The sequence below is a fragment of the Tursiops truncatus genome, chromosome 8, assembly GCF_011762595.2.
Source record: "Tursiops truncatus isolate mTurTru1 chromosome 8, mTurTru1.mat.Y, whole genome shotgun sequence".
NCBI classification, from domain to species: Eukaryota; Metazoa; Chordata; class Mammalia; order Artiodactyla; family Delphinidae; genus Tursiops; species Tursiops truncatus.
Genome location: NC_047041.1, coordinates 21,837,458 through 21,862,532, shown reverse-complemented (window position 1 = coordinate 21,862,532; position 25,075 = coordinate 21,837,458). Strand labels below are relative to the sequence as shown.

The 25,075-nt window shown below is 36.4% G+C and overlaps 1 protein-coding gene across 1 annotated transcript in view; it reads right to left on the bottom strand.

The window, feature by feature from the left end:
* Window positions 1–25,075, bottom strand: part of ARHGAP20 (Rho GTPase activating protein 20) — a 146,828-nt gene that overhangs the window by 44,572 nt on the left and 77,181 nt on the right. Inside the window, exons 3-4 of the mRNA XM_019941924.3 lie at window positions 14,009–14,173; window positions 7,549–7,698 (exon numbers count right to left, since the gene is read on the bottom strand). Coding sequence (XP_019797483.1) covers window positions 7,549–7,698; window positions 14,009–14,173 — 315 coding nt within the window. The remainder of the gene's footprint in view (window positions 1–7,548; window positions 7,699–14,008; window positions 14,174–25,075) is intronic.

Below are 25,075 nucleotides of genomic sequence, written 5' to 3'. Positions count from 1 at the left end.
TGGCCTCATAGAATGAGTCTGGGAGTGCCCCCTCCTCTTCAATTTTTTGGGATAGTTTGAGAAGGATAGGAATTAGCTCTTCTTTATATATTTGGTAGAATTTTCCTGTGAAGCCATCTGGTCCTGGACTTTTGTTTGCTAGTAGGTTTTTTTTAAATTACAAATTCAATTTCAGTACTAGTGATCAGTCTGTTCAAATTGTCTGTTTCCTCTTGATACACTGTTAGCAGGTTGTATATTTTTAGACATCTGTCTATTTCTTCTAGGCTGCCAATTTGTTGGACAACTGTTCACAGAGTTCTTTTATGATTTTTGTATCTCTGTAGTATTAGTTGTTATTTCTTCTCTTTCATTTCTTATTTTGTTTCTTTGGGTCCTCTCCCTTTTCTTGGTGAGCCTAACTAAAGGTTTATTGATTTTGTTTATCTTTTCAAAAAACCAGCTCTTGGTTTCGTTGGTGTTTTCTATTTTTTTTTTTTTTTGGTCTCTATTTTATTTGTTTCCTTTCTGTTCCTTACTATTTCCTTCCTTCTGCTGACTTTTAGCTTTCTTTGTTCTTTTCTTTCTCTTCCTTTAAATGGTAGGTTAGGTTTTTGAGATTTTTCTTGTTACTTGAGAAAGGCCTGTATTGCTATAAGCGTCCCTCTTAGAACTGCTTTTGCTGCATCCTATAGATTTTGGAGTGTTGTGTTTCCATTTTCATTTTTCTCAAGGTATTTTCTTATTTCTTCTTTGATTTTAGCATTGTCCCATTGGCTCTTCAGTAGCATGTTGTTTAGTCTCCAAGTATTTGTGTTTTTCACATTTTTCTTTCTGTAATTGTTTTCTAGTTGTTATTGGAAAAGATGCTTGATATAATTTCTATCCTGTTAAATTTGCTGACACATGTTTTCTGGCCTAGTATGTGATCTATCCTGGAGAATGTTCCATGTACACTTGAAAAGAATGTGTATTCTGCTCGTTTTGGTTGGAGTGTGCCATAGCTATCTATTAAGTCCATCTGGTATATTATGCCATTTAAGACCACTGTTGCCTTAATTATTTTCTATCTGGATGATCTGTCCATTGATGTAAGTGTGGTGTTGACATCCCCTACTATTATTATATTACTGTCAGTTTCTCCCTTTATGTCTTTTAATATTTGCTTTACATGTTTAGGTGCTCCTGTATTGGATGCATATATGTTAATGAGTATATATACTCTTCTTTTATTGATCCCTTTATCATAAAATAATGCCCTTTTTTGTCTATTGTTATACACTTTTAAAAAATCTATTTTGTCTGCTATGAGTATTGAGATTCCAGCTTTCTTGTCTTTTCCACTTGTATGAAATATATTTTCCCATGCCTTCACTTTCAGTCTGTGTGTGTCTTTAGTTGAGAAGTGAGTCTCTTGTAGGCAGCATACAGGTGGGTCTTGCTTTTTTTTTTTAAAATCCAATCAGCCAGATATGTCTATTGATTGGAGCATTTAGTCCATTGACATTTAAGGTAATTATTAATAGGTATGTACTTATTGCCATTTTATTACTTGTTTTCTGGTTGTTTTTTGTAGTTTTTGTAGTTCTTCTCTTGTCGTTTCTTCTCTTTCTGTTTCTTCCCTTGTGGTTTTATGATTTTCTTTAGTAGTATGCTTGTGTTCCTTTTAGTTTTTGAGTATCTATGGTAGGTTTTTGATTTGTGGTGACCATTGGGTTCATATATGTTGACCTACAACTACATCTACTTATTTTAAATTGTAGTCATTTAAGTTCAAATACAACCTAAAAGATCTATATTTTTTACTCCCCCTCCTACATTTTGTGTTTTTGATGTCATATTTTACATTTTCATGTTTATCCCTTAACTGTTTATTGTGGTTATGGCTACTTTTACAAATTTTTCTTTTTATTTTCATACTAGCTTACTTAAGCGGTTGATCCTCAGTTCTTAGTATTATTTGCCTTTCCTAGTGGAATTTTCCCTTTCCTATAGATTCTTACTTATTTTCCACTTAGAGAAAACCCTTTAACATTTATTTTAGGGTAGGTTTAGTACTGATGAATTCTTTCAGTTTTTGCCTTCTGTGAAGTCCTTTATCGCTCCTAAGACTCCAGATGATAATCTTGCTGGGTAGAGTATCATAGGTTGAAAGATTTTCCCTTTCAGCGCTTTGAATACATCACGTCACTCCTTCCTGTCCTGTTTGGGATCCTCTGTGCTTCCTGTACCTGGGTATCTGTTGCTCTCTTCAGGTTTGGGAAGTTTTCAGCCATAATTTCATGAAATATATTTTCAATCCCTTTCTTCCTCTCTTTTCCTTCTGGGACTCCTATAATGTGAATGTTGGTAAGCTTAATGTTATCCCAGAGATCTTTTAAACTTTTCTCATTAAAATTTTTTTCTGTTCTTATCTGGTAATTTTTATTATTCTATCTTCCAGGTCACATAGTCTGCTATTCCTTTTAGTGTGTTTTTTATTTTGGTTATTGAATTCTTCATTTCTAACTGGGTCTTTTCATATTTTCTAGATTCTTGTTAAAATTTTTCAGTGTTCATTTATTTTTCCCTAATCCAGCTAATACTTTTATTATAAACGTTTTGAATTCTTTGTCTGATACATTGTTTGCTTCATTATTTATTTCTCTCAGGGGTTTTCTCTTATTTCAGTTGAAACCGGTTCCTCTGCCTTTTCATTTTGCTTAACATTCTCTGCCTCTATGAATTTTGGTGAAACACTTACGTATGATATTCTTGAACTGGTGTACTTATGTGGGAGCATCTCTATACAGACTGTGTGTGCCTGGTGCCTTTGGTGGGAGAGCTGGATTTGATGTGGATACAAGTTACATTTTTCCTCAGTGTGTGTTGGCAGCTATAGCCTTGGTAGTGGGTGTGGCTGGAGATGGATAGGCTAGAGCTGAAGCTACATGTGAGGCAGAACTTCCTCTCTGCTCAGTGGGTCTCAAGTTGCTGCAGCAGAAGCCCTGAGATTCAGTCCTGAGCTGGCTCTGTTCCCGTTAAGTGTGTGCTTTCAATTCTTCAAGCACTGCAACCCTTGCTCCAGAGGTGGCAGTGCTGATGCAAGGGGGTCCTGTGTTGGCTCTTGGCTAATGTTGGCCTCAGACAGATATCTGAGCTGTCTCTAATCTGCTGCCTGTGCAGGAATCTGCAATTGTTTTCCTTAATCTGCTCATAGGCAGCCTTGGGTCCAAGTTCCCTTTGTCCTTCTCCCTCCTCTCCACCTCACTGGGGAGCTGTACTGCAGGGCAAGTGGGGTCCATGTGAACTCTCTCCATATATTGGGGCATGAGCAGTGGTGGACTGGCTGTTATATAGAGTTCTGGGCTGCTTCTGATGCACTACTTAAGTAAGTACCAACAATAGACACTGCCACCCCACCCAGATGCCACCCCAGGACCAAGTTGCCTTTGGTGGTCCAAGCTCTGTCTTTAGTCATAGCAGCCCTCGCTCCAGTGGGGAGTTGCAACATGGAGTAAGCGGGGCTTGAGCATTCACTCTGCCAGAGCCGAGGAGCACACTGAGATGGTCACAGGAAACTGGCAGGCACTAGAGTGATCCTTTATCGGCCCTCTCCAACCTGCCTCAGGGGCAAGCCAGCTTGTGTGTTTGTGTATGTGTGTGTGTGTGTGTGTGTGTGTGTGTGTGTGTGTTTCTGGGTATGGGTGTGCAAGCAGAGTCTAAGTTTTCCACAGCCCTCCTGTTAATTCCAGCAGTCCTCCAACCCGCCAAGGGGGTTCGTCTCCCCTGTGTAGGACGCCAGGAGTGGAATGCCCAATCTGTGGCTTGAACTGCTCACTCCCCAGGGCAGGTCTCTGCCTGTGTAATCTCCCTTTTCCTCTGAGTCCCCTCCCAGTGGCAAGGTCCCAGCCTGATCACTTTTCTTCCCTTCCTATCTGATTACGTGTGGATCTTTCTTACAGCCTTGGTTGTACAGAAGTCTTTCTGCCAGTTTCCAGTTAGTTTTCAGTGAGAATTATTCCACACACAGATGTATTTTTGATGTGTTCGTGGGGGGAGGTAAGTTCCACATCCTCCTACTCTGCCATCTTGATCAATCTAATGAGTCTTCTTTAAACACTTTAAAGATGTCATTTCACTGACCTCTGAAACAGCCATAATTTCTGATGAAAAAAACCACAGTGAGGCAAATTGTTGTTCCACTATATGTAATGTGTTGTTTTTTTCTGGCTGCTTTCATGATTTTCTCTTATCTTTGGTTTATAGCAGTTTGTCTATAACATGAATAGGTGAAGTTTTCTTCACATTACTCCTATTTAGGGTTCACAGAGCTTACATTTATGTCTTTCACCAAATCTGGGAGGTTTTCAAACCATTATTTATTCTGCCACATTCCCAGTCTCTCCTCTTTCTGGAATTCCCGTTACATGTATGTTATACATTGTGGTTTTCCTACAAGTCTGTGATGTATTTTTCATTAAAAAAATCTTTTTTTTCCTCTCTTCCTCAGAGTGGACAATTTCTGTTGATATACCTTCAATTTCACTGACCCATTTCTCTTTCATTTCCATTTTGCAACTAAAGCCACAGAGGGAATTTTTAAAAATTTAAGATACAATTTTTAGTCCTAGAATTTTCATTTGGCTTTTAAAAAATATTTCCTATTTCTCTGCTGAGATTTCCTATCTTTTCATTCATTTCAATTGGCTTTTCCTTTTACCTACTGAGCATAGTTATAAGAGCTGCTTTAAAGTTCTTTTACAGTAATTCCAACAAATAGATCATCACAGGATTGGCTTCTATTTGTTATATTTTTCCTTTTCAGTTTCTTCATATGTTAAAAAATTTTAGATTACATTCTACACATTATAAATGTTGTGTTTTAGAGACTCTGAGTTTTGTTATATTTGCAAAATAATGATGTTTTTGTTTTAACAGACAATTAACTTTATTAGATTCAAGCTGCAAACTCTATTTCACCTGTGTTGAGCAGCACCTCAGTTCAATTCTTTTAGCCTTAGCTTCAAGCTCCTTTAAAGTCTGTTCCATGCATGTGTGGTTCAGCATTCAGCCAGAGACTTAGGCAGAGTCTAAACAAAAAATCTGGAGCTTCCTTTTTCTGATACTCTTCTTTTTGAGATTTCCTCCCTCACGTTCCTGTGGCTGTGGCTGACCCAGACTCTGTACTTTGGTGTTTCAGCCCAGAAAGACTGGGTTTTCGTCAGTTTAGTTGCTCTGCACCATGATTTGACTGCAGCCTTTCCTCAGGCTAATAATGCCTTAAAAACAGAAAACTTGCTCAGTGCTGGTGCTTCCCTGATGGCACAGTGGTTAAGAATCCACCCCCCAATGCAAGGGACACGGGTTAGAGCCCTGGTCCAGGAAGATCTTACTTGCCATGGAGCAACTAAGCTCGTGTGCCACAACTACTGAGCCTGTGCTCTAGAGCCCGTGAGCCACAATTACTGGGCAAGCCCATGCGCCTAGAGCCTGCGCTCTGCAACAAGAGTAGTCCCCACTTGCTGCAACTAGAGAAAGTCCATGTGCAGCAATGAAGACCCAACACAGCCAAATATAAATAAATAATAAAATTTTAAAAAGTTTCAATTCTTCTCCAAAATCTGCCAACTTTTGTTCACTTTCCAGAACCTTCAGGGAGTTGCTGTTTGTGTTTTGTTCAGAGTTTACAGTTGTTATCTATAGAGTGGTCAGTCTGTTAATACGTCACTCTGCCATACCAGAGTCCGAACTCTTCAACACTACTTTTTTTAAGAGTAATCTTTAATTTTGAAATAATTTTAGATTTTCAGAAAAGTTACAAAGATTGAGTACAGAGAATCCCTGTATACCTCACACCCAGTTTTAGTTTCCTCTAATGTTATCCTCTTACATTATCATGGCACATTTGTCAAACTAAGAAACCAATATTGGTGCATTACCATTAACTAAACTATTGATTATTCAGATTTCACCAGTTTTTCCACTAATGTCCTTTTTCTATTCTAGGATGCATTCCACATAGCATTTAGTTATTATGTCTCCTTAGTGACCTTTTTTGTGTCTTTTCCTGGTTGTTTTTTTTTTCTGACCTTGACAATTTTGAGGCTTACTGGTCAGGTAACCCCACAGAACATCCCTCAATTTGGGCTTGTCTGATATTTTTCTCAGGATTAGACTGGGGTTATGGGTTTGGGGGAGAAATACCACAGAAGTGAATTGCTCCTCATTACATTCTATCAAAGCATAGATGATATTCACACAACATCACTAGTGATGTTAATCATTCAGTTAAAGTACTATACTTTTTGAGGAATTACAGTGTATGCAAAACTTGTTTCTACATTTTCCCTTCTTCTTAAAAAAGTTTTATGGAAACTCCTTGATTAAAGACATCATGTAGTCCCACCCCTCACTTGAAATCGCTTCCTTTCAGCTGTAAACTCTAAGATTAAATAATTGGAATTGATAATATCTAGAGAAGTCTGTCATGGAAAAGAAGATATGCAGAGAATGATACAAATACTTGTTTCTTCCAAATAAGTTCTTAATATCTTGTGGTAGGCCAATAGTGCATAATAGAATTTAATGGCATGCCTTTCCTTTATTAGAAGATTAACAGCTTAAAACATTTAGTTATCTGGATTTAGGATGGTGCCTGAGGAGTTTGATGGTAGTGAGAAGAGAAGTAGAAAGAAAAACGTGTGCATGAAATAAAGACCAGCTATTTTAAGTGTAAAACAAATATTGGACTTGAGGGCACAATCGTTCAAAATCATAAGTTTGAGTTTTGGTATGCTCACTCTGAACTAAAAAGTACCAATCAGCATGTTCAGATAAGAGCACAAAGATTCTCTATTTGTACATTCTCCAACTCCATCCCAGCCAAGGAGTGAGTCTTAGGAAACTGACTTTCACTCCTTGAGTCATAAATTTGCTTTTGATTGTCACATCTCTATAGAAAGCAATTTAGGAAACACATTATTTCATGACATTAAATTTATTTCTATAATTAAAAACTAGTTTTTAAGAAATTTGGGAGTGTAAACCAGTTATTCAAGCTTAATTGGGGTATTTTATAAAATTGTTTTCAGTAAAAGGTCTGTTTCAGTGGTTTAAAAAGCCAACTTGAAAGCTCAATATACAAAGAAAATACCTAAACATGAGGGAAGGGGATGTTGGAGAGGGGGGCTCCTAGAGCTCTGACCACTCTATTCCTCTTCTATGGTCTTTGAGGTGTTTCAGTAGCCCCTTTAAAAATCACAGCTCAAACCAAGGTAAATGATTCCAAGAGTTCTCAATATTTACCATTACATTTCACATATTTTAATAAAAAAACTCTTTGGGAGAAACATAAGGCATACAGGTGTCTTTATTGGGGGTGTGCCAAAAGATGAGTTATTGGCTTCAGAATACAAGTGAACTTATTGACAAAATAGAACAGATCAATCAGAATAAAATATTTTTCTTTAAAAAATTAGGGGAACAAAACTGCATTAACCTTTTTTCTCTCCATCCTAGAAATTACATAGCTGACTGTATTTCACAGTAGCTAACCCATGTGAATACAGGACAAGCTATGGTTCTCACCTGAAAGTGGCCACGAAGTTCACTGTGGGCCAGCCTAAGACAAAGGATTTCAGGGCATTGGTGTTGCCTTCTCCCACTTCATCCACACAGCTTGCTGTCCACATGTCACTTAATTTTATTTTATTTTTTATCTTAAAGTTGTTGTTATATCTAGAAAGATAAGAACCAGACAGGATTTTTTGTTATTCTGTTTCTTAAATTTTATGAGAACTTCTATACTTGTGATAAGAGGACAGTTTCCACTAATCATGGGCAAAGAATGTCTTATTCATTTTTCTTACCTTCAGTGCCTACCACAGTAAATTGTAACATTTGGCTACCTTAGTCCAAAAAGGCCGTTGAAACATTTGGTGTATTGGTCCTCATGCCTGCATTTATGGCAGCAAATAGCCATAAACTGGCAACTTTATTTTTCTATACGTTGAGCATTGCATTTGGATCAAAAACCTAATTTTAAACTTACTGCTGTTATAAAAAAAGAATTCTTTTATTATTTACAACTTGCTTATTTCCAAAATTATTTGAGTGGCTGAATAAAAGATTAAACATAAACATTATTTATTAAAATATTTATAAAATTTTCACTTTATATGCACTAAAAAATATAAACTGGAATTAATTAGAGAAATTTACAATGCATTTCCAACTGAGTGGTTATGATTTTCTAGTCTTTAGAAGCAAAGATTATTTTAAATTTCCTTTTTAAACCATTTCCCCTTATATTTTGGCTAAAATTGAAAAAACTGTAGCCTAAGAATAGACCTTAAACTAAGCTGAAAAAAAAAAAAAGATGCCAGGAAGTATTATATTTAAGTAGAGTTGATGCAATTAATATTTATCTCTGGGTACAGAGAAGGTGATTTACTTTTAAGCTGGCAATGAAATTGCTTTTTGACAATTTCTATCTAATCCCCCTTACAACCCTGATATTGACACTATCATATTTCTTGACCTAGTTTACAGTTTTAATGCTCATAATGAACCTGAGACTTAAATAGTTAGAAGGCACTGGTAAGGATAAAAAGAATGCCCAGGGACACGTCGGTACTTCCTATCATTCAGAGCCATTTATGGAAACATTAAAAGCTAAAATGAAATCAAAGATGCTTCATATGGAAGTATCCCTAAAACTCGTCATGGAATATTTAAAGCTAAAATTCTTCAGTAGGATTTATAAAATGTAAAGGGATTTTTCAGGAACTATACATGAAGACTAATCTAGATTCAAAGCCTCATCTATGCTTCCTGTAGCGCACACAATGTAAGTACAATAGAAAAGTGCCTTGAGGCACAATGCCTTCATTCTATATTTCATTTCAGTATTTTTCACCCTATTGCTATAAATCATTCAATTTTTTAAAAAGTAAAATCCTACTTCTTTTGTTTTTTCCTTTTAAAAATCTTATTTCTTGATGGCAGCTATCTAGGTAATATAAAACTGAAACTATGAATCTTTTCCAAGGAAAACTATGTTTCCATATCTGTTTTCATACATTTTGAGTTTTTTAATGCAGGCCTCTCTTTATATTAGATACTTCAAATACCATGTGGGAACTTGTATACCTATTGACTTGGAAAAAGCCATTCCAACGATTCCTTCCCTAGATCAATAAAGTACCAAGATTTCCACCTCATTATATAAAAAACAAGGAACTGTCCAAAAGTGTAAACAATACTTCCATTCTAATGGTCAATATTTATTGAGAACTTACCATTTGCCAGTCACTGTTAACACTTTACACATATTAAGTTTAATCCTCAAACATTTTAGAGATGAGGAAATGTTGTCACAGGGAGGTTAAGTAATTTGCCAAAAGTCAAACAGCTTAACTAGCAGAGCTAGAATCCGAACCTGAGCAGGGTTGATTCTTGAGCTTGTTTATGCTCATAACCATTAAGTATCTATAAAAAGCCCTGGATATAGTCATTCTTACAAAGCACCTGGAGGTGACTTTGTATCCATGAAGTTTCCTTCAGCTTTACTATCTTAAGACTTACTTTTTCAAATCTCCTCACCTACAAGGCTTTCTGATGGGACTGTTTATTATGGAAGTAGGGGAGAAATCTCATGAACATTTATGTCCATAAAGCTAGAGGTACTAGTTTAAAAATATTTAAAACAAGTATTCCAATAAAGCTTTATATTAAGATGGATAGTATTAGGGTCACAGTGTGTATCTTCAGATTTTTCACTCTCAATTTCCAACAGTATTAGACTATTCCAATGGAAATTTAAAAGTATGAATTCCAGTGAACCGTTGAAATACATAGGATTCTAGAGAGATTTCCTTCCATTCTAAGATGGAGATGGTCTATTAAATACGTTTTGGGGTAGAGAATATGGTATATTCCACAAGTATCTGATGGTAATTCTACTGGTAATGAATTAATAATCAGAACTTTTTTTCTCCTCATCTTTTTGACTTACACAGAATTCATCATTACTTCCCTATTTGTTTAGGAAATAAAGTATGAGAATAGAGATGGCTTAAGAGGGTATGAAATAACTACTTTCATTTCCTTTTAGTAAATTCCAAATAGGTGCTCTATGGCTATTAACAGAGATAATATCAGCTTCTTTCTAAATACTCTGATGCTCATGAACATTGTTTTTAAAAAAATGTAAAGCCCTACTTCTATAGGAAAAATAATTTTTTTTTTTGGAAAAATAATTTTTAATTCAGCTTTCTAATGAATATCAAAAGTGGTCCCTAAGGTCGCATCCAGCTTTAATACTTGTTCTAATTCAGTATGGAAAAGAATGACAATAAACTCAAAATAATTTTAGGCAAACATTGTCAACATTCAGCATAAAATGGAGCAAATAAAATACCTTAGCCAAAGAAAGAAAGACTTTGGGCTTTCGTTGTTCTTCTTTATCTAACTCCTTTAGATGGTAGGTTAGGTTGTTTATTTGAGATTTTCCTTGTTTCCTGAGGAAGGCCTGTATTGCTATAAACTTCCCTCTCAGAACCACTCTAGCTGCATATCATAAACTCTGAAGTGTTCTGTTTCCACTTTCATCTGTCTCAAGGTATTTTCTGATTTCTTCTTTGATTTTTTTCATTGACCCATTGTTTATTTTGTAGCATGTTGTTTAGTCTCCACATGTTTGTGACTTTCCCATTTTTCTTTTTGTAATTGATTTCCAGTTTCATGCAGTTGTGATTGGAAGATGCTTGATATAATTTCTATCCTGTTAAATTTGGTGACACTTGTTTTCTGGTCTAGTATGTGATCCATCCTGGAGAATGTTCCATGTACACTTGAAAAGGATGTGTATTCTGCTGGGTTTGGTTGGAGTGTGCTGTAGCTATCTATTAAGTCCACCTGGTCTATTATGCCATTTAAGACCACTGTTGCCTTAATGATTTTCTGTCTGGATGATCTGTTCATTGATGTAAGTGGGGTGCTCACATCCCCTACTATAATTGTATTATTGTCAGTTTCTCCCTTTTAACATTTTCTCTCTTTTAACATTTGCTTGATATATTTAGATGCTCCTGTACTGGGTGCATGTATGTCAATGAGTATAATACCTCTTCTTGTATTGATCCCTTTATCCTTACCTAATGCCCATTTTGTCTTTTCTTATAGCCTTTGTTTTAAAGTCTACTTTATCTGATATGAGTATTGCTACTCCAGCTTTCTTGTCTTTTCCATTTGCATGAAATATCTTTTTCCATCCCCTCACTTTCAGGCTGTATGTGTCTTTAGCTGTGAAGTAAGTCTCCTGTAGGTAGTATATAGATGGATCTTGGATTTTTTAATACAATCAATGTTTTTTGATGTATTTTTTCCAATGACATTTAAAGTGATTATTGATAGGTACTCTTATTGCCATTTTGTTATTGGTTTTCTGGTGTTTTTGTTTTCCTCTCTGTTCCTTTTTTCTTGTGGTTTGATGATTTTCTTTAGTGGAATATTTGTGTTCCTTTCTTTTTAGTTTTTGTGTATCTATTGTAGGTTTTTTATTTGTGATTACCATGGGGTTCATATATGTTGACGTATATCTACTTGTTTTAACCTGATAGTCATTTAAGTTCAAACACATTCTAAAAAAATCTACATTTTTTCTTCTTTCCCCCACATTTTGTGTTTTTGATGTCCTATTTCACAAGTTCATATTTATCCCTTAACTGTTTATTTTATTTATAGCTGATTTTTACAATTTTTGTCCTTTAGACTTCATACTGTCTTATTTAAGTCATTGATCCACAGCCTTTACTGTATATTTTCCTTTATTAGTTGTATGTTTCCTTTTCTGTAATTTGTTACTTCTTGTTGTAGCCTTTCCTTTTCTACTAAGAGAAGGCTCTTTAACATGTTTTAGGGTCAAGTTAGTATTGATGAACTCTTTTAGTTCTTGCTTGTCTGAGAAGTTCTTTATCTCTCCTTCAATTCTGAATGAAAACCTTGCTAGGTAGAGTAACTTAGGTTGTAGGTTTTTCCCTCTCAGCACTTTTAATATATCATGCCATTCTGTTCTGGCCTGCAAAGTTTCTGTAGAAAAATCAGCTGATCGCCTTATGGGGGTTTCCTTGTACGTGACACTTTGTTTTTTCCTTGCTGCCTTTAGAAGTCTCTCTATCTTTAACTTTTGCCATTTTAATGTGGTATGTTTTGGTGTGGGTCTCTTTTGTTTCATCTTGTTTGGGACTCTCTATGGTTCCTGCACCTAGTTATCTGTTTCCTTCTTCAGGTTTGGGAAGTTTTCAGTCATAATGTCCACAAATACCTTTTTGGCCCGTTTCCCTCTCTCTTCTCCTCTGGAACCAGTATAATACAAATGTTAGTATGCTTGGTGTTGTCCTACAGTTTCTTTTTGATTAGTGATTTTCATTATTCTATCTTCTAGAACACTTATGCATTCTTTTGTATTATCTAGTCTGTTAATTCCTTCTAGAGTGTTTTTCATTTCAGTTATTGTATTCTTAAGCTCTGACTGGTACTTTTTATATTTTCTAGTTCCTTGTCAAAATTCTCACTGTGCTCATCTATTCTTTTCCCAAGTTCAGTTAGCTTTTTTATTACTACTACTTTGAACTCTTTATCTGGTAAGTTATTTATCTGTTTCATTAGTTGTTTTTTTCAGTTTTTTTTCTTGTTCTTTTGTTTGAAACAAATTCCTCTTTCTTCTCATTTTGTTTAACTTTCTCTGTCTCTATGAAATTAGGTGAATACTTACCTATCCCAGTCTTGAAGCAGTGTCCTTGTGTGGGAGTATTCCTATTCAAGTATGTGTGTTCTCAGTGGCTTTGGTGGGAGAGTTGGATCTGAACTGAGCATGCGTCATATCTTCCCCCAGGGTGTGTTGGCAGCTATCACCTTGGTGAGAGGTAGGGCTGGAGGCCCTTCCAATTATACCAAGGTTGATCTGTGTGGCCAATAGCCCCTACATCAGAAATGATGGTATACTACTTTCAAAATTAGGTTATAAAAGACTGCAGCTTCTATTTTAGGTGTTCTCTCCCTTTAATACTCTCTTCCTCACTCTCTTGGATCTTTCACTTTGAAGGAAACAATACCACCTTACAAGCAGCCCTGTGGAGAAACTTACATGGAGAAGAACTCTGGAAAGCAGCCATTGTGGAACTGAGGCCTGCCAGGATCCACATAAGTGATCTGGGAAGTTTCAAGATTCTCTCCAGTTAAGCTCTGAGATGACTATAACCCTGGTTCAACACCTTGATTGCAACCTCATGAGGGCCCCTGAGCCAGAACCACTAGCTAAGCCATTCCCAGATTCCTGACTCAGAGAAAATGTATAAGATGTTTGTAGTCATAAACTGTTATGTTTTGGGGTAATTTGTTATACAGCAATAGATAATTAATAGATAATTAATGCAGCCCATAAAGGTCCTGATAACTTGATCCTTGTCTATTTCTCCAATCTCAATTTATATTACTCTCTTCCTGCTTATTATGCTGGCCTTCTTTTAACTCCTCCAAAGGGCCAAACTTTCCCTACCACCCTTGTACCTGCTGTTCCCTCTGCCTAGAATACCCATCTCCCTAATATCTGCATGACTAGTTGTTTTTCATTCTTCATTGATTTATTTCCCCCCGACTATACTTACCTAACATATATCCCATATTTCACTTCACCGTATTTTATTCACAGCATTAAGCACAATTTGTCATCTCTCCCTACACACATTAGAATGAAAGCATCAAAAAGCAGGGACTGTACCCATCATATTCTTCACTGTATCCCCTTTATTTATTCAGAGAATGGCACAGAGTGGGACTTAAATGAACACTTGTTGAATGAATAAATAATTAAAACATCTTTTCAAAACCAAATCAAAACAAAACAAATATAAGACTCACTTCAGATATTAGTTATGGTAACAGAGGCCAGATATTCTTACAGTGAACATTGAATATAAAGGTTACCTTTGTTGGTGGAAATGCAATTTTATAATGATAACCAGGAGAGAGCGTCCAGAATACCTACTTGATTTTGGCCACGATAAACAGATCATTGAACAGGAAAAGATGTCGCTCCTGCCTCTGCAGACCTCTTTTCAGTTCTACCCGGCCATCAATTAGCAGAGTTCTATTGGAGCACAAAAATGATGACAGAAATGCACATGTGTCCACGCTAGCAGAAGGACTTTCCCTGTAACAGATCAAACACCACAGATCTTTAGTCAAATGATAAAATATAGGATTGAGTTTCTACAAAAAATTATAGGTTAAATTTGGTCAAGAAATATAAAGCTCTATAATTTTTTTAATGCAATGGCATAGTTTTCTAACAGGTCCCTCAGTCTGTCTCCACATGATGGTCCTTAATATTTTATTATAAAATTTTTTAAACAAAAAGCAAAATTAAAAGTTTTATAATAAACATATGTATATCCCAAACTAGATTCTACCATTAAAATTTTACTGTACTTGCTTTATCAGATACCTATCTAACTCTCTCTCAATTAACCCATTCTATTTTTGACATTTCAGTAAAATCTGCATACATTTCCCCCTAAATACTTCAGCATGCATATCATGTACAGTGAAATGCACAATTCTTAGGTGTATATTTTCTGAGTTTTGACAAACGTATTCACTTGTGTAATTTAAACCCTTATCAAGATATAGAACATTATCATCACTCCAAAAAATTTCCTTTTATCCCTTTTCAGTTGTTATAGTAATTAGATGAAGACAGCCTCTATGTATTGGCTCAAGTTGTTTATCTCTTTGTTGCAGGCTGAGATCCATTAGCTCCAAAGTCTGCTGGAACTAAACTAACATTTTTATATATACCCAATTATTTAAAAAATAACCCAAAACAAGCAGATTTTTAACCATTTTATAGCTTGCCTGCTTTGTATACTCCACAAAACTACACCCAACACCTGCTAGCCATTGATAAGACAGAGGCTTGTGGTTATAAGACCCAAGTCACTACTACCTTTGGAGTTCTCTGACCCAGACTCCCCACCATGCTACTGAGCAACATCATTTAGACATGTAATCTCCAGAGCCACCCACTCCAATCTCCTTCACCTCAGGAATTCCTTTGCCCTCCTCCTTTTTTTGGATAGTGGTCCTTTGGCCATAAACCTCTAGATTGTCTCATGCTGTAAGGGACTTCCTTTCTTATGCAAACCTGTCCAAGGGTCATATTTTTTCATTGATCAGCCCCCAAGTCCCTCAAATTCCTTACAACAGTCAATCCCTACTCCATCAACCCCAAGGCAACCATTATTATGATTTTTCTTCCCACTGAAGATTAGTTTTGCCTATTCTAGAATTTCATATTAACAAAACCTTAGTATGTACTCTTTTCGTGTAAGATATTTCTCACTCAGCATGTTTTTGTTACGTTTATTAGTAACCCATTCCTTTATATTGATGAACAGTATTCCACTGTATAAATATATCAGTTTTCTTATTCATTCTCCTACTGATGGATACGTGGGCTCTCTCCAGTTTTTAGCTATTATGAATAAAACTGCTATTAAACTTCTATTGATCTTTTTTATGACCTATGTTTACATTTTTCTTCGAGAAATATCTCACAGTGGAACTGCTGGGTCACAGAATAGGTGTTATGTTTATTATTAGAAAAAAAATACCAGTAAGTTTTCCAAAGTGGTTGTACCAATTTATATTTTCAACAATACTGCAGGATAATTCTAGTTACTTCACAACCGTGTCAACATTTGCATTATCAATCTTCTAAATTTTGGCCATTCTAGTGTATATATAGTAGCGTCTCATTAAGATTTTAATGTGCATTTCTCTGATGACTAATAATGTTGAACACTCATGTTCTGATTATTTGTATATATTAATTTGTGAACTGTCTCCAAATATTTTGCCTACTTAAAAATATTGTGTTATGTATCTTTTTATTATTGAGTTGTAGGAATTTTTTATATATCCTGTATCTATCTATCTCCTGATATACATATATATACACACATATGCACATACATACCTATACAATATACATATATATACACATATATATATCCTCTGTCAAATGTTTTGCAAATATTTTCTCCCAGTCTGTGATTTGCCTGTACATTTTCTTAAAACTTAAAAAGTTTTTAATTTTGATGAAGTCTAATTTATCATTTTTAAAATGGTATTTGTTTTCTGTGTCCTTTCTAAGAAATCTTTGCCTACCCCCAAGTCATGAAGATACTCTCCTATGTTTTCCACTAAAACCTGTATGATTTTAGTTTTTACATCTAAGTCTATGATCTATCTTAAATTAATTTTGGTTTATGGTATAAGGTAGGCGCTAAGCTTCATTTTGTTTTTCTATACGAATACCATATTGTTCCAGCACCATATGCATAAAAGGTTTTCCTTTCCTCAGTGGATTTCTTTGGTACCTTTGTTGAAAATCACATGACTGTAAGACCATGGGTCTATTTCTAGGCTGTCTATTCTGTTTCACTGATCTTTTTAAGAATTAAACTATGCCAGAACCACATTGCCTTATTATTCTATCTTTACAGTAAATCATGAAATTAGGTAGTATAAATCTACCAACTTTTTTTTTTTAAATTGCTTTGGATAATCTAAGTCTCCTGTATTCACATACACATTTTTGAGATTAACGAAGATGAAGAACACAGTAGAGAAAACACATTGTGGCTGGGGAAGAAGAGATGAGTGCAGCTTCAAATATACTGAGTGTGGAATTACCAGGGGACTAGGTGACATGGGGAGATAAGGCAGGCAGCCAGCACTTAAAAGAGATGTCATATTTGTTATCACACAAAGACAGTTGCATAAATAATACTATGGGAATGACTAGAACTGCCCAAAGGGGCAAAGAATAAGAAAAAAGGCAGAAACACATCCCTGAAAAAAATGTAATCTGAAGAGGTGAAGAAAGGAGGAGAATCTGTGAACAAGATGGAGAGTAGTGAATAAAGCAGCAGAAAAAGAAGAATAAAAAGCAGTGGTGGTCTGTAGTACTGAAACTGAAGGGGATAACAAGTTGAAGACTGAGAAGATGTCTGGGAAAAAAGTCATCAGTTGTTCATTAAGACCTTCAACAAAACAGTTCCAGGAAAATGGTGAGGGCAGAACTCAAATGGTCTAGGGTTTGAGGTGAGGAGTGAAAAGAATAGTGAAGAATTAAAGGCAGTAAATCTGGTTATTTTTCAACAGCTTAACACTAGAAAGTGACTTTAAGAGGAAAGGGAGGAAGAAGAGAGAAACAATACCTAAGCCCTGAAGGTAGGTACCATCTCTCATTTTACAGATTTGGAAGCTGATGTTCATAGCAGTTAAAACACACTGCTGTTAAGTGAAGGGGACTTACAAGTTAAGTATGTTCAAAACACTTAGTTTAAAAAATTCCATGTAGCCTTTCAAAAGGAAAAGAACTTCATTCATACCGACTCAGATTCCTCCTCCACCCATGGCAGTTGAGCTCAGTAGTTTAGGACTTGATGGGGGTAGGGGAGGGTGTGGGCTAATCTAAGACTTTTTCCTAAGTAGTGTGACATGGTGAGTTATTTTGGCTGCCTCAGTTTCCTCATTGTAAAGTAAGGCAGTTGGAGTAGAAGGTCTTTAAATTCCTTTTATAATTTGTATACGTGACTAACTATACTAACATGTACTCAAAAGGTGGAATTAAGATTACTGATGAGAGAGGTTGGGCCAAGACAGCAGAGGAGAAAGACCTTGAGCTCACCTCCTCTCACAAACATACCAAAATCACAACTATATGCAGAATAACCCTCACTGAAAAAGACCAGAACCTATCAGAAAAGATCTTCTACAACTAAGGACATAAAGAAGGAACCACAATGAGATAGGTAGGAGGGGTGGACTCGTGATATAGTCAAGTCCCATACCCTAGGGTGGGTGACCCACAAATGGAAGAATAATTACATTGCAGAGGTCCTCCCACTGGAGTGAGAGCTCTGAGCCCCACATCAGGTTCCCCAGCCCAGGGGTCTTGTACCAGGAAGACAAGCCCCCAGAGCATTTGACTCTGAAGGCAGCAGAGCTTAATTTCGGGAGCCCCACAGGACTGGAGGGAAATAGAGACTTCGCTCTTAAAGGGTGCACCCAAAATCTCACATGTACCAGGACCCAGGGCAAAAGCAGTAATTTGATAGAAGCCTGGGACAGACCTATCTGCTGGTCTTGGAGAGTCCCCCAGACAGGCAGGGGTTGGGTGGCTGTGGCTCACCCTGGGGAAATAAGACACTGGCGGCAACCATTCTTGGAAGCTTCTTCTACTACGTGGAAGCTGGTGCTTGCAGGTGACATTGTGGGATGCTCCCTCTGGCTCATTAGTGCCAAGACATAGCCCCAACAGCCTGTAGGTGCCAGTGCTGGGATGCCTCATGCCAAGCAACTAACTGGGTGGGGACAAAGTTCCACCCATTAGCAGACAGGCTGCCTGAAGACCTCCTGAGTCCACACCCACCTCTAGACATGCCTCTAGACATGGCCCTGCCCACCAGAAGGCCCTGGACACAGCTCCATTCACCATTGGGCAGGCACCATCTCTGGAAGCCCCTGGGTCCCCCACTGCCCTACAGGAAGCCTGCACTAGCCTCTAGACCAGTCTTATCCACCAGGGGGCAGACAAGTAAACCACTATCCTGCAGCCTACGGTACCCAGCCTGCTCACAGCAGGCCAGACCTTGCTGTGAGACCAGCTGGGCCTCAGCCCCGCCCAAGAGCAGGCTGACACAAGCTCTGAGACACCCTGGACCCCATACCCAACTGTATCAGGAAACCCTCCCCCAACCAGTGACCTGACACGAACTCTGGGATCCCTGGGCTCTGCAACCAGCTTCCAGGACCCAGCTCTGCCTGGCAATAGTCCAACATGAACCCCAGGACCTGGCTTCACCCAGTGGGTGAGCAATAGCCCTGGAGTCCTCTGGACCCTGACTCTGCAAACCAGTGAGATAGCATAAGCCCCGGGGCCCCCTGGGGTTCCACAGTCAGCCACGTTGTGACCCAGTCCCAACAACCAGTGGCTGGCAGCCTCTGCACAAGGTAAGACCCTGGGCCATCCAAGCCTCCAGACCATCTACATAGTCAGCCTGCCACAACAGAAGGATACATGCAGCCCTCATAGGGGAACTTCTAGAGCATATAGATTGGGTGATGAGAGGGGACTGTGCTACTGGAACATGTAGGACATACCCTACAAAAGGCAACTTCTCCAAGGTTAGGAATCATAACCAATCTACCAGATACATAAAAATAGAGCAACTTAGGCAAAATGAGGCGACAGAGGAAAATGTTCCAGACAAAGGAACAAGATAAAAACCGCAGGAGAAGAATTAAGTGAAGTGAAGATAGGAAATCTACATGAGAAGAAGTTTAGGGTAGTGACTGTAAAGGTGATCAAAGAACTTGGGAATAGAATGGATACACAGAGTGAGAAGTCAGAAGTTTTTAACAAAGAGTTAGAAAATTTAAAGAACACCCAAACAGAAATGAAGAATACAATAACTGAAATGAAAAATACATTAGAAGGAATCAACAGTAGACTGAATGATACAGAAGAATGAATCAGCAAGCTAGTAGCCAGGGTAGTGGAAATCACTGATGCTGAACAGCAAAAAGAATGAAAAGGAATAAGGACAGTTTGAGAGCTCTAGGACAACATCTAGTGCACCAATATTCCCAATACAGGGATCCCAGAAGGACAAGAGAGAGTGAAAGGGGCAGAGAACATATTTGAAGACACGAAAACTGAAAACTTCCCTAAGTTGAGAAAAGAAACAGTCTCATACAGAATCAACCCAAAGAGGACAACCCCAAAACACACTGTGATTAAAATGCCTAAAAATAAAGATAGAATACTTATGAAAAGCAGCAAGGGAAAAGCAACAACTTACCTACAAAGGAACTCTCAGAAGGCAATCAGCTGACTTTTCAGCAGAAAAATCTGCAGGCCAGAAGGAAGTGACATGATATATTTTCAATGATGAAAGAGAAAAACCTACAACCACGAAATCTCTACCCAGCAAGGCTTTCCTTCAGATTTGGAGGAGAGATCAAAAGTTTTACAGAGAAGGAAGAGGTAAGAGTTCAGCACCACAAAACCAACATAATAAAAAATGTTAAAGTGATTTCTCTAAACAGAAAAGGCCACAACTAGAAATATGAAAATTATGAAAGGAAAAATCTCATTGGTAATGGCAAATATACAGTAAAGGTAGTAGGCCAACCACATATAAAGCTAGTAGGAAGGTTAAAGGACAAAAGTAGTAAAATCATCTATATACACAGCGAGTAGTTAAGGGATACACAAAAGGATGTAAAATATGATGTCACAAACAGTAAACACGGGGGGCAGGTAAAAATGCAGGGTTGTTAAACTGCTTTCAAACTTAAGAGATCAGCAACTTTAAACAATTGTGTATACACACACACGGCTACATAAAAGCCTCATGGTAACAATAAACCAACAACCTATAATAGATATACACAAAAAAAGAAAAAGGAATCCAAACATAACACTAAAGACAGTCATCAAATCACAAGAGAATAAAAGAAGAAAGAAAAAAATGACCTACAATAACAACCCCAAAACAAGTAACAAAATGGCAATAAGAACATACATATCAATAATTACCTTAAATGTACATGGACTACATTCTACCATCAAAACACAGAGTAACTGAATGGACACAAAAAACAGACCTAAATATGTTCTGCCTACTAGAGACTTGCTTCAGATCTGAAGACACACACAGACTGAAAGTGAGGGTGTGAAAAAAGATATTCCATGCAAATCAAAAGAAACTAATATAAGCATTTCTATCTTATATCAGACAAAAGAGATTATATAGTAAAGACTGTTAAAGAAGGACACTACATAATGATGAAAGGATCAATCCAAGAAGATAGAACAATTATAAATATATATGCACCCAACATTGGAGCACCTAAGTACATAAAACAAATGTTAATGGGCATAAAGGGAGAAATCCACAGTAACACAATAATAATAGGGGGCTTTGACACACCACTTATATCAATGGACAAATCATCCAGAAAGAAAATCAATAAGGAAACACTAGCCTTAAATGACACATTAGAGCAGAAGAACTTAATTGATGCATGTAAAGCATTCTATCTGAAAGCAGCAGAATACATGTTCTTTTCAAGTGCACACAGAATGTTCTCCAGGATAAATCACATGCTAGGCTACAAAACAACGCTTGGTAAATTTAAGAAAATTGAAATCAGATCAAGCATCTTTTCTGATCACAATGCTATGAGACTGAAACCAACTACAAGAAAAAAAATGCAAAAATCATAAACATGTGGAGGCTAAACAATACACTACTAAACAACCAATGGATCACTGAAGAAATCAAAGAGGAAATCAAAAAACACCTAGAGACAAATGAAAACAAAAGCACAATGATCCAAAAACTGATGGTACTCAGCAAAAGCAGTTATAAAAGGGAATTTTATAGCAATACAAGCTTACCTCAGGAAACAAGAAAAATCTCAAATAAACCATCTAACCTTACACCTAAAGGAACTAGAGCAAGAACAAACAAAGCCCAAAGTTAGTAGAAGGAAAGAAATTATAAAGATCAGAGCAGAAATAAATAAAATAGAGATTAAAAAAAATAGAAAAGTTCAAGGAAGCTAAAAGCTGGTTCTTGGAAAACATAAACAAAATTGATAAACGTTTAGTCAGACACTCAAGAAAAAAAGGGAGAGGGCCCAAATCACTAAAATCAGAAATGAAAAAGGAGAAGTTACAACTGACACCACAAAAATTCAAAGGATCACAAAAGACTACGACAAACAACTATATGCCAAAAATGCACAACCTGGAAGAAATGGACAAATTCTTAGAAAGGTAAATCTCCCAAGACTGAACTAAGAAGAAACAGAAAATTTGAACACACCAGCTACCAGTAATTAAATTAAATCAATAACTTAAAAACTCCCAACAAACAAAAGTCCAGTACCATATGGCTTCACAGGTGAATTCTACCAAACATTTAGAGAAAAGTTGACACCTATTGTTCTCAAAATATTCCAAAAAATTGCAGGAGAAGGAATATTCCTGGGCTCATTCTATGAGGTCAGCATCACCTTGATACCAAAACCAGACAAAGATGTCACACAAAAAAGGAAAATTACAGACCACTATCACAGATGAATACAGATGCAAAAACCCTCAACAAAATATTAGCAAAATAAATCCAACAACATATTAAAAGTATCATACACCAGGAACAAATGGGATAACCCAGGAATGCAAGTAATTTTCATTATCTGTAAATCAATCAATGTGATAGACCACATTAACAAACTGAAGAATAAAAACCATATGATCATCTCAATAGATGCTTTTGACAAAAAGCGTCTGACAAAATTCAGCATCCATTTATGACAAAAACTCCCCAGAAAGTGGGCATAGAGGGAATAAACCTCAACATAAGAAAGCTCACATATGACAAACCCACAGCTAACCCCATACTGGATGGTGAAAAGCTGAAAGCATTTCCTCTAAGATCAGGAATGAGTCAGGGATGCCCACTCTTGCCACTTTTATTCAACACAGTATTGGAAGTCCTGGCCACAGCAATCAGAGAAGAAAAAGAAATAAAAGGAAGTCAAATTGGAAAGGAAGAAGTAAAACTCTCATTGTTTGCAGATGACATGATACTATACATAGAAAATCCTAAAGATGCCACCAGAAAACTACTAGAACTAATCAATGAATTTGGTAAGATTGCAGGATACAAAATTAATGCACAGAAATCTCTGGCATTCCTATACACTAACCATGAAAAATCAGAAAAAGAAATTAAGGAAACAATCCCATTTACCATCATAGCAAAAAGAATAAAATACCTAGGAATAAACCTACCTCAGTAGGCAAAAGACCTGTACTCTGAAAACTGTAAGACACTGATGAAAGAAATTAAAGATGACACAGATGGAAAGATATATCATGTTCTTAGATTGAAAGAATCAATATTGTTAAAATGACCATGCTTCCCAAGGCAATCCATAGATTCAATGCAATCCCCATCAAAACACCAAGGACATTTTCCACAGAACTAGAAAAAATAATTTTAAAATTTGTATGGAAACACAAAAGGCTTTGTATAGCCAAAACAATCGAGAAAAAAGAAGAAAGCTGGAGGAATCATGATCCCTGACTTCAGATTATCCTACAAAGCCACAGTAATCAAAACAGTATGATACTGGCACAAAAAGATACACATAGGTGAATGGAACTGGAGAGACCAGATTAATTAATTATTAATTAATAATATATTGGTCAATAACAATGTATTTGGTCAATTAATCCATTACAAAGGAAGCAAGAATATACAATGAAGAAAAGACAGTCTCTTCAATAAGTTGTGCTGGGAAAACTGGACAGCTACATGTAGAAGAATGAAATTAGAACATTCTCTAACACCAATATACAAAATAAATTTAAAATGGATTAAAGACCTAAATGTAAGATTGGAAACCATAAAACTCCTAGAAGAAAACATAAGCAGAACTCTTTTTGACATAAATTGTAGCAATAATTTTTTGAATCCATCTCCTAAAGCAAACAAAATAGAAGCAAAAATAAGCAAATGGGACCTAATTGAACTTAAAATCTTTTGCACAGCAAAGGACACCACTGACAAAACAAAAAGCCTACTGAATGAGAGAGAATATTTGCAAATGATATGACTGATAAGAGGTCTAATATCCAATATATATAAACAGCTCATACATCAGAAAACAAATAACCTGATTTAAAAATGGTCAGAAGACCTGAACAGACATTTCTCCAAAGAGGACACACAAATGGCCAAAAGGCACATGAAAAGATGCTCAACATTGCTAATCATCAGGTAAATGCAAATCAAAACCACAATGAGATATCACCTCACACCTGTCAGAATGGCTATCATCAATAAGAACACAAGTAACAAATGTTGGTGAGGACGTGGAGAAAAGGGAATCCTCATATACCGTTGGTAGGAATGTAAATTGGTGCGGCCACTGTAGAAAACATTATGGAGGTTTCTCAAAAAGCTAAAAATAGAACTACCATTTGACCAAGGAATTCTACTCCTGGGTATATATCCCAAAACAAAGAAAAACACTAATTCAAAAGATACATGCACCCCAATGTTCACAGCAGCATTATTTACAATAGCCAAGATATGAAAGCAAACTAAGTGTCCATCAACAGACGAATGGAGAAAGAAGAAGTGGTATATATATATATGTATATATATATATATATATATACATATATATATATACACATACATACATACAATAGAATACTATTCAGCCATAAAAAAGAATGAAATTTTGCCATCTGCAACAACATTGAATGACTTGAAGGGTATTATGTAAATTGAAATAAATCAGACAGAGAAAGACAAATACTGTATGATATCACTTCTATGCAGAATCTAAAAAATACAGGAAACTAGTGAATATAATTAAAAAGAAGCATACTCGCAGATACAAAGAACAAACTAGTGGTTACCAGTGGGGAGAGGGAAGGTGAGAATGGCAACATAGGGGTAGGGAATTAAGAGGTACATGATATTATGTATAAAATATGATATAAGGATATACTGTAAAACAAAGGAATATAGCCAATATTTTATAATAACTGTAAGTGGAAAATAACCTTTAAAAATTATGAATCACTATATTGTACACCTGTAACTTACATAATATTATATATCAACTATGCATCAATAGAAAATTAAAAAGAAAATGGTAAGATTACTGATGAGAGGGAAATTCTGTGAAAACAACCCTATCCTAAAGTATAGTTTATAAAGGCAAGGATAAGCATACATGAAAGTGGCCTCAGGGAAACAAGCCAGTGTAAAATCCAAGCAACAGTAATAACAATAATGACAAGAACTATGAGATATTTCTTGTATTAGTCTAATTTTTAAAGGAGCTCAAAGAACAAGAATTTGTCAGGGTTTCCATCAAAGTATAGGGTATAAGAGACCATGCTCTGTCATCCCAAGTATCCGGTTCACATGGCAACTGCAATAAATGG